At 38.0% G+C, this 10,987-nt stretch overlaps 1 protein-coding gene across 1 annotated transcript in view; it reads right to left on the reverse strand.

Annotated features, from left to right (window-relative positions):
- The window catches only part of adamtsl5 (ADAMTS like 5), a gene marked incomplete at its 5' end in the record, with an annotated part of 35,997 nt that overhangs the window by 14,298 nt on the left and 10,712 nt on the right, over window positions 1-10,987 (reverse strand). The window contains 2 exon segments of the mRNA XM_014021418.1: window positions 6,068-6,195; window positions 8,159-8,264. Of these exon segments, the coding sequence (XP_013876872.1) occupies window positions 6,068-6,195; window positions 8,159-8,264 (234 nt within the window).

The following is a 10,987-nucleotide window of genomic DNA, read 5'->3' on the forward strand; positions in this document are numbered from 1 at the left end:
ACACACACACACACACACACACACACACACACACACACACACACACACACACACACACACACACACACACAGGTTTGTATTTATATCCCCATGTGGACCGTGACTGACTTCCATTCATTTTCTGGTAATTTTATAGCCTAACCCTGACCATTTACCATAAAATTAACCTCACCGATCCTGACCATAAAACTAACCTAAACTCAATTTACACCTTGGTCCTAAAGCTTCGAGTCCCCACTGATAATTAGCATTGGTCCCCATGATGCACATTCAGTCCCCATGAGGATGCATTTTTTTGAAAAATGGTTCCCACGATGTGCCCCCCCCACACACACACACATACACATCCTTGTACTTGCATCATACTGAGAATTGACTTTTATTGTACTGACTTCCATTCGCTTTTGTAACTGTACTTATGCCTAACCCAGACATTTTCTCTATAGTCTATTCCTAACCCTAACCTGATCCAAAACTTAATTCACAACATACCTCTAAACCTAACTAGGTTAGCTCAGTAGAGCTGCAAAAAAGTTTCTGTCAGAAATAAAGATAAATTAATGTACCCACAATGCTTTGTGAGAATATCTGTCCTTTTGTGCAAAAAATTATAAACATATCATATAATGTTTGTCCATTTTCAACCTATTTATTGTTCCTGTGACTACAGCTGGTCAGATTATTCAAAGTTTTAAGGTCCACAGGACACATGGGATCCTCCCTGGACAAGTCCTCCAAACAAATCGATGACAAATTGAAGAGATGGATAACTGGTAACCAAATAACCCAAAACAGCATCCAAAGACATTAGATATGAACCCCAAGATCAAGGTACGTCAGTGTCAGATCACACCATAAGCTATTGCATGAGCCAAAGTGGACTTCATAGAAAATGACCAAGGATGTCACCAAACCATCAAAAAGCCAGAATAAATTTTTCCAAAATGCACATTGAGAAGTCAGAAAGCTTCTGGGAGAATGCCCTTTGGCCAAATTATTTTATTTTATTTCATAYTTTATTTAATTTCCTTCATTTAACCAGGAAAGTCCCATTGAGATTAAAAACCTCTTTTTCAAGGAGTCCTGGCCAAGAGGCAGCAAAGGGTATACATTTACATAGAGTTACACAATTAAAACACAATACAATCACTATTAAAAACAKTCACAMTTTAAGGAAGTAATCTCTAATTCCCTCAATCTGGACTTAAAGGTGCTCAGTGGGATCAGTTCAGTTAACTTCCAGACTTTTGCAACATGCTCCATGTAGATGGAGCAGAGTAAACAAAGGCCYTTTTCCCCAATTCTGTACGGAGAAATAGGACAGAGAGCAAGAAATAATCATTTGAACGCAAGGAGTGTGAATCAATGCTTTTTCGTGTGATTAGACCACAGATGTAAGATGGTAGCAGCCCAAGCAAAGCCTTATAAATAAAAGTGTACCAATGTCCCAAAGAAAACAAAMTCCGAGACTTCTGGCAACAAGACACATCAGCTCTATGTTCACAGACCCAAAAATTAAGCATAAAGGAAATAGCGCTCTACCTACAGTGAATATGTGCAGGGTGCTGTGAAACCTCAAGACTTTCAAGGCTTTGTGAAGTATTTGCTGCCTAGTGTCATACAGCTTGGTCTCAGTCCCACATCATGGGTTCTCCAACAGAATAATGATTCCAAACACAGCTAAAAACACCCAGGACTGGCTAAAAACAAAACAATGGACTATTTTAAAGTGGCCTTTAAAAATTTCAGTGTATACCACTGTCCACTCCTTTGAGTGTAGGAATATGGGTATATTAGTAAATATTTATATTACCTTCTGTTGTTTTGTTTAAAAAAATGTCATCTGGAGAAGGAACCATTGAAACCCGACACAGCTGAAGCAGTTTTCTTATAAGAAATGGGCCAAAATAAGTGCAGACAGATTCAGAAGTCAGAGTTACAGAARCTGCTTGATTGCAGCAATTGCCCTAAAAACGTGTGCAATGAAATATCAAGTAAAGAGTATTATCTTGCTGAAGTAGTTCAGTGGTCAGCGCAGCAGATTAGTAACCCTGAGGCAGTGGGTTTGACCCCAGGTGTAATCACGAAGGTGGTCTGATGTAACAACTACCAAATCATTTTTGAGTTTACTCACTGTGGTGACCCCTGCAGAAGGGAGCATTTGAGAAAAAAAAAACAGCCATCCTATTTATAAAGACAGGTTTCGTTGTTTTTTTAATTATTATTATTGGTTGATTTTTAGTAATCTTTTTCTTTTGTTTTTTTTCTTTTTCTCCCCAAGTTATCTCAGTGACTTTTATGTGCTTTTTTTTTATCAAAAGGGTAGAAACAAATTTATCYATGCAGGCCTGTGGTATTGCCATGCTTTCCTAACAAGCCTAAAACCAGGCTTGCTCAGGTGTTTTACATGCTGTTAATAGGTACACAGATGTTGTGTGCTTTTATTTAGAAAGAATGAGTGATAAGTAATGAAGTATTGGTGTCATTACGAGGTGTCCCATTCACAATGAGATGTTTTAACTGCTACTCTTCRCAACTCTAAATCAATGGCTAAGAGGTAGTATATTCTGATTCCTGTCCTGTTCTGATTCAGCCCCACCCACTCTCACCCGTTTGTCTCACTGCAAGGTGTTTGTTACTACATTCATTAGTTCACCTTTATTTCTGGGCCTTCCTGTTGATTCCTCAGCGGTTCATTGTTTCAGATTACTTCTCGGTGTCTTGGTCTCCTCTATACTCCCTCATGCTTGCTTCCCTGGAGAATTTGCAAGTTTTGCTGCCACGTTGTTAATTAAAGTCTTTAAGTTTAATTCCCTCAAGTCCTCCATGTGTCTGCACCCTGGGTCAGATTAAATACTCTAACTCCTAACAGCAGGTTGATCTGTGACCTATGGTCCTCTACTACAGCTGCTTCCTGTTTCAAGCTCTTTGCTACTCTGACCTCACCCTGTCTGAGAAATTCACTTATTTACACTAAAAATCCCACTTGTGACCTTCTACATCACCTCACCACCACACAGACCTACAAGCATGGAAACACAGTATTCTCCATAATAACCATTATGTTCAGCTTTGTAAAAAAAAAAAAATTAAAAAGTTATTTTACCTTTAAATATCTCCTTCTGCAGCCTATCAGTCTACATGTTTTGTAAGTTTCCAACCTTTTTCATCCATGTGAGGGGGACATGCTGCGAGTGGAAGTGTGGACTGTGCTCAGCTGAGCTGTAATGCTTCCTGAAAGCTGCAGTCCACACTGATGAGTGCACTCTGGCCYTCACACTCAGCATGGGATTCACTTCTCCTGAGAGCTCTTCTCAGAGGGATCAACATCATTTATACCTCAACTCAGTGAAACAGCACAGCAACAAGGAACACTAGGCTCAGTCAARTTTTCACTGCCGTTTAGATTCACGGGTTGTTGTGAACAACTAATCCAGACATGAGTGTCCTGGTAACTTTCAACCAAAAATAAAAATTTTTTAGAACTAAAACAGCAAAATAAAAAGTTCCTCTGCCACATTGTACTCCTTTGTACCAGCAGATGTCATTTAATATAAAGGAAAACCCGTTTGTACTCAGTCAGCTGTTGATATTTCAGACCAAYAGGCTACAAAACTGCCCACCTATACACTCACAAAATACATTTCTTTGCATATTACCCTGCAACACTGCACATATTCATRTGACCCTGCAGAGAATCAGGCTGTGCTTTATCAATCATTCAAGTTTATTTGTATAGCACATTTCAGCAACAAGGCAGTTGAAAGTGCTTTACATGATAAAAACACAAAAAATTTCTAAGTCATTGAACACAACTGGATCATTACAGTTTGTCAGGTGTCATTGTTACACATCAAAAATGTTGATTAATGTTTCATTTATTATGTTTCATAAGCAACTCTAAACATGTGGGTTTCAGTCTGGATTTAAAGGAACTCATTGTTTCGGCTGTTTTACAAYTTTCTGGGAGTTTGTTCCAGATTTGCRATGGATAGAAGCTGAATGTTGCTTCTCCATGTTTGGTTCTGGTTCTGGGGATRCAGAGCAGACCAGAACCAGAAGACCTGAGAGGTCTGGAAGGTTGATACGACAACAGATCTTTAATGTACACTCTTAAAACAAATGTGTTATTTTTAACACATCTTTTGTGTTAGCATCATGTTAACACATCTTGTGTTGTTTTCAACACATTATGCGTTGWTTTGTAGAAACAACTGGACACAGATAAGATGTGTTACTCCTTCGACCAATCACATCACTCCTTGGAGTTCAACTGAAGCGACTGCCATTACAGGACGTCCTGGAAGCAGGAAATGAAAGGTAAAATAATGTTTTATTCAATAAACTGTTAACAAAGCATAGGTAGAATTCTTGAGGAAATTGATTTTTGCTATTTCATTCCTAAAATGTCAGTCTGTCATAACTTATACTTCCTTGTCATCAGCCAGTGATTGTTAGCTTAGTGTTATGTTCATTTACACTCTTTGTGTTATGTGCTGCAGGTAACAGGTTCTGAGTCGCAGCAGCATTTTACGACAGGGGGGTCATAAGTGTTTGGCCTTTTTTTGGTATGATTGACGGCAGTTCAGTAAACGTTTTTTCTACAAATCATAACGGTGTGTTTTTTTCTGCCTAATGCAAACACAACTCTTAGCTTGATAATTCTTTGGTAAGTTGCTTGTCACCAGCAAACTCCTAATTAAGTTGTGTTTCAAATAAATTAATCRTAAATCGTAATTTTATTACACTGCACAGGGAGCTGTGGCAGTCTGTGGAATACTTTTTTTTGCAAAAACATACACTTTTCTATTATGAAGGTATCTACTTTTTCTGTCTTATATTTCTGTCTAGAAATGATCTAAGCTTCAAAGCACTTCAGGCACTCACCCACTTTCTTCCACCAACTGAACGGGACAAGGGAGGGGTTGGAGTCGCTGCAGTGTAAAATCAGACATTTCTTTCCTGACGGACTTCACACCTGTGTTTGTTGTGTATTGTTAATGTTTTCATTGTGAAGTTATTCGTCCAGTGAAAATATGTGTGAATACATTTTAAGTCTGATATGAAACCAATCACCATAATATCGGGAGTAGCACATGGTCAYGCAAACTTACATCAAGTGAAGRCTAGACCGTCTCAGTTCACATCAGTTTCATGCAGCCTACCCGGACTGGGAAGGACGTGGCCCTTGTGGCCCAGCTGGGCTACGCACTCATGAGGATGCAGCCCATGAGTTGGGACACAGCCATGGTAACAATTAGCCCTTCAGTGTTGCTAACGCTAACACTGTGCTACAAACAATGAGCCKTTGTGGTGTCAAGGAACGCAGAGCATCTCGTCTCCTTTGGGTTACGGAACACATTTGCCAACACCGTCCCAAAAGTACATCATCGTGAAACCCTYGTTATATGAGCTGCTCTTAAAATTCTAAATGGTAYTGCAGCTGTATTAACAGCACCATCTTTCTTTCCGGGTCTGTGCTCTGTCCTAGCTCATTTCTATCCAATGGGAGCAATGACTGTCACCCGCTTGGCTTTCTGAATTATAGTCTACTTGCAAAAAAGCACAAWGTGAATGTAAACCACACCAAATAAAAATAAAGTCTGCTTTTGGTCTGGACCAAAAAATTGGACCAAAGGACATTTCTGGTGTGAATACACCTGTAGCCTCTTTAGTGTCTGAGTGATGGCCCACAAGGGTACAACATGGACAATAGGGGGTACAAAATGAAYATAATGAGTTCTWTAGCAAGTRGTTTCTATGAGTACAAAATGTCCAAAACTKTAAAGGTGAGAATTGGTTAAGGTATAAATTAACCCAGAGCTGTCTTAACAATTTATTTTAAGAGAACTTTAAAAATATCCAAAGGACTGTACAAGATCTCAGATTTGTAACACACATCTATTATACTGTACAAAACCCTTAATTCTCATTTATTTATACTTTGCCTCAGCCTTTCTGGTTAGATTCTAAAGGGATTTTTGTCAAAAATAAATTCTGTGGACATTTCTGTTATATGAGGATCACATATTTAAAACTAGCACATACGTCTGATGCTATTACTCACCAGACAGCGTCCGTTAACACAGAGCGCACCAGACTCCTTGTTGCAGGATGTACCATCGAGTACGTGGCCAAAGTTGTAGTAGAAGTTATGTCCCAAAGCCAGGCAGCTGAGCTCACAGGGGTTGGAGCCTGGCAGGGAAAATCTCCAGTCAGTCAATTATTTGTTGTTTATGGAAAAAGAGAGAGTGGAGGTAAGAGAAATGCAAACACAGGAAATAGTACAAGTGAGAAATATTAGGACAAAAGAAGACAGAGACAACATTCAGAGACAAATGTCAAACATTTGTGTTTTAATCAGCACAGCCAGGTTTAACTAAAGGTTTGTGATTTATGTTTATTCTCAAAAGAAACAGATCAACTTTGTCTTTGATTGCTTTTGAGACATGCATTAAAAATATTATAATGTGTCTACTATCATCAACTACCATTCAGATTATACTTTCTGTATTTTCATGAGTCAGAAGATGGATGTGATTGTTTCTTCTTATGTCTGCTTTGTCAGAATAGGATATAGAAAACAAGTTAACTGCATTTATAGAGGTTTTCACTTTTTATTTTTAGACACAAGCTGAAATTTCTATTTAACATCTTGCATAATGTTGCTGCTGCGCAGAAACCTATTATGTTCAGACATGCAACATTTCAGGAAAATACTTTTCCTTTTAAATAAATTAACTCGGTATGATCCGAGTTTGTATTGTTCTCTCTGTGTGTGAGGTCAAAAAGTACAAATAGTTGAAGGTGATTATCTTTACTGCTACATTTAATCTTGTGTAAATAAAAAGCTGTATGTACAAATAATGTATTTCAAGAGTACGCCTCTTTTGTATCAGCTTGCTTCAGAGTGATGCAGTTACAACATTAAGTCATTAACTGTTTTAACCTGTTAACTCATATCTCTACCACAGCTATAAGAAACTAGAATCAACCAATTAGTAAGAGACAGATTTGCTTTTTTAACGTGTTACAATAATTTGACAAAACAGTGAGTGACTGTAAGACAGTGGTGATTACCGTATTTATTCATGTATAATACRATCTCATGTATAATACGACGCCCCCTTTCTTGAGCTTACAAAGCATAAAAAATTTAATCCTCAAACTACCTCCAATTTCATAGAGACCAAGATTTTTCAGCCTTTGCAGTCTTCATACATATCAGTAAAATGATCATTGGACTGTTCATTTTATTTCAACAACATATGTACTAAAAGGTATTTTGACAACAAATATATATCAGCTGTAGCAGCATCATTAGAATTCTGGCATTTTACACATAGTCCACCAGGAGGCGCCAACACAAAAATCAGAGACTTCACATGAGATTTGGGCCATCTTCTGGGGAAAAGCAGATTACTTCCTACTCATGAGCGCCCCCTCTGGTGCGGAAAAGTCTTTTCATGGATACAAACTTTTTCAGAACACCGGTAGACGGCCGCCATTACAGACAAACGTGTTTGTTGTTCGAGGAGCGGCTCGGCCACACGCTAATGTCATTAGTTTGTTATCATTACTAAGGTACAGGAATACCCCCCCCCACACACACACACACACACACTCTTTTCACATCATGTCACCTGCCTGGATCTGTTATTATCTCGCTCTGAAGCATGGAGGAGTGTCAGAGGTAAGCTCGTTTCAACTGCTTTTTACAACGCGGTCACATTTCCGGACTCAATAATTTTGTGAATGAAGCCGATGTTAAAATACATAAGTAAAAATATTTATCCGAGTATAGCACTACCCCCCAACTTTATGAATGATTTTATGGATTTAATTTTGTGTATTATACTTGAATAAATATGGTAAATTAAAAACTGCTTTTTATTTTGTGATATGAGACTTTGGTCTTTGAAAATAACAGTACAGCTACTTGAGTAATGTGTCAAAAAGGTTATTTAAGAATGAGATAATTTATTTTATTTGAACTTTTTCTTTAAATAAATTGTTCAGCTGATCCATGTTACACTGCTGCATATCTCCACAGAGGTGAGCCTTTCTTCTCTAAACTCCATGCATGTCGATCATTATCAAATGAAGGTAAAACGGCAACTCAATGATCTCTTTAGTATAAGTTTTTTTTCCTCCTTACTTCCATGAAACGTCGTCCATCTGAAGGTGTTTCCCGCYACCAACGGCCTGTCATTAAAGGCAGCACACTGCATCTCTCTGAAATCCTCCGAGCCGGGGGGGCACTCCTGTRAACACACAGGAATATTGAGTTCAGCACGATGATTACCTACGATGCAGTGGGAAAAGTTCTCATACCACTTGAGTTTTTCCACATTTTGTCACATTACAACCACAAGCTTCAAAGTATTTTACTGGAATTTTATAGGCCAACACAGTGGTGCATAGTTGTGAAGTGCAATTATGTTCTGTTGTGAAGTTGTACTTTGCCCCCTTTACTCTGAAAGCTAAAATGCAGTGCAGAAGCCACCTAATGAAGTAATTAGGCCCACCTGTGTGTAATTAAACCTCAGTATAAATACAGCTGTTCTGTGTAACCTCAGAGGTTTGTTACAGAGCATTATTTATCAAACAGCATCATGAAGACTAAGAATCACACCAAAGAGGTCAGAAGTAAAGTTGAGAAAGTTAAACTCTGGTGAGGGTATAAAATAATATCCCAAGAGTTAAACAAAGTTCTGTTCAATTCATCATTTAAAAATGCAAACTTTCCAAAATATGAAAGGTGAACTTAAACCGACAGGCTGAACAWTGAAATGAGGAGCATCATAAAGCCTTTAGTAACTCTGGAGGAGCTGCAGAGATCCACAGTTCAGGTGGGACAATCTGTCCACAGGACAAGTCATGCGCTCCATAAAAAGGAAAACGTAGAAGAAAGCTGTTGTTGTAAAAAAATAGCCATTAAAAACAAACATAGTTTTCCTCAAGCCATATGGGAGACACAAAAAAGTGCTCTGGTCAGAAGASGTAAAACTGAACTTTTKTGGCAAAAGTGGAAGAAAACCARCATTTTAAATCCCCCTGAACACACCGTCCTCAYGGYGAAACACGGTGGTGGCAGCATCATGCTGYGGGGATGGTCTTCTTCAGCTGGAACAGGAAAGCTTGTAATGGAAAAATACTTTTTGTTTTAAGCCAGTAATTCATGACATACTGCACTTTAATGACTCAGTTTTTCATGACTGTTTAATGATAGATAAAATGATTATAGCCAGAACAAGATTTGCCAACAGCAATCATTTAAATATCACTTATATTTATCTGTTTTCCCTTCACCTAACAAGGTGCTCAGGATGAAGTTATGTTTTACTGAGATGACATAATGATGTTTGTTAAACAGTATTTATAGGAGGTCTTCTAACTGCCTCAGGGGGAACAGTTTGACAGACAGCCTGTCTGACTCTGTGTTCGTTGTTGCAAACAAACAAATTCAGTCGACCATTTTACTAAGTGACTTTATTCTCCATATCACTTATTTCTGTTTCTTGTTAAAAGAAATATTTCCACAAGGTGTTTAGATGGATGGAGCATAATATAAAACAATTCTGAATGAAAATCTGCAAAAAAGTGCAAAAGACTTGAGATTGTGTTGGAGGATCACTTTCCAGTAGAACAATAATCTGAACCAGTCAGAGCTCCAATAGGACTGTTTATGTCAAACCATTGTCATGTGTTACAGTGGGCATGTTTATTTATTTAAAAAAATAACTAAAATTTTCATCTACTTTACAATTATCTGAACTTTGYGTTATTCTATCATAACAAATCCCAGTAAAATACATGCAGGTTTGTGGTTGTAACTTTTGYAACTTGAGGAAATGTTGAAAAGTGAAGCTGCATGAAGACATTTCAAGACGAAGAATGTCTACAAAATCAAACTCTAAAMCAAATAATCACAGAACTAAATCAGTTTTTTTTTAACTTGAAGCTGTCACTGTTTGTTCCCTTATTTGGACAAAAGTAAAAACACTTTGTCTTCACAGACCAACTTCCCTGGTTTTAATTTAAATAACTAAATGATTTGCGAGAAGAATCTGYGTCCCCTCTTAGAGCTCGTCTGCTCAACAGTCCCAGTTGGTGTGCATTTTTGAGATGACTCTTCACACACTTCTAATAAAACACAGATCAGGACTACAGGCAAGCTAGTCCAGCTCACACATTGTGTCCATGAAGCCTCAGCACTGAAAGCATAAAGCTCTCAGGAAGATGTTATCCTTCTAGTAGCACCTTTATCCCMATCTGTGGTTGTTTCACTCATCTGCAGCCATGAACACCGACGCTTCATCATCCCATCAAACACTTTGACACTTTTATTTTAAGAACAATGGGCTTCATGCAAGAACATTTTTGTATTCTTATCCTAAATTTCTCTTACTTTTGTTTGTACGAGCATGTCACGTCAGCTTCAACAAACTCTTCTATCTTCAGGAAAAGTTTGTAAATGAGGAGCGGAGATTTACATAATTACCACCCAAAAATCTTTTTAAAAAAACCACCATATAAGGCTATATGTTTCCTGCCACACATACAGTACCAGGAAAAGTTCATTCATAAATGACATCGCAAAATAAAAAAGAACTAGTTTGGAGATTGAAGTTCTGCTCTCAGAGATCCACAGAAAAAATAGTCAGTTTTAGCAGCGTCAGCTGTGGAATTAAAGGATCTGCTTTAAAGCCGAGGAATGAACTGACGACTGCTGTTAATGTTGTGTCTCCTGTGGGTCGTAGAGTCACAGAAATAAAAATCTAAATCATATTCATCTCTCTCTGTAGTCCTGCTCTGGTTTTTCTTTGGTCAAATATTTTTAATTTCAGTGTAAACAACTGTGTTACGTAGGTTTCACTTATTCAGGAGCACCCCCCCACCCCCAACCAACCGTCAAGTGTCAGATGCGTTCCTGGAGAAAAATAATTTCAAAATGTCTCAAAACTTTAATTAACCTCATATTATT

Source organism: Austrofundulus limnaeus, unplaced genomic scaffold (genome assembly GCF_001266775.1).
Source record: "Austrofundulus limnaeus strain Quisiro unplaced genomic scaffold, Austrofundulus_limnaeus-1.0 Scaffold292, whole genome shotgun sequence".
Classification (NCBI taxonomy): Eukaryota; Metazoa; Chordata; class Actinopteri; order Cyprinodontiformes; family Rivulidae; genus Austrofundulus; species Austrofundulus limnaeus.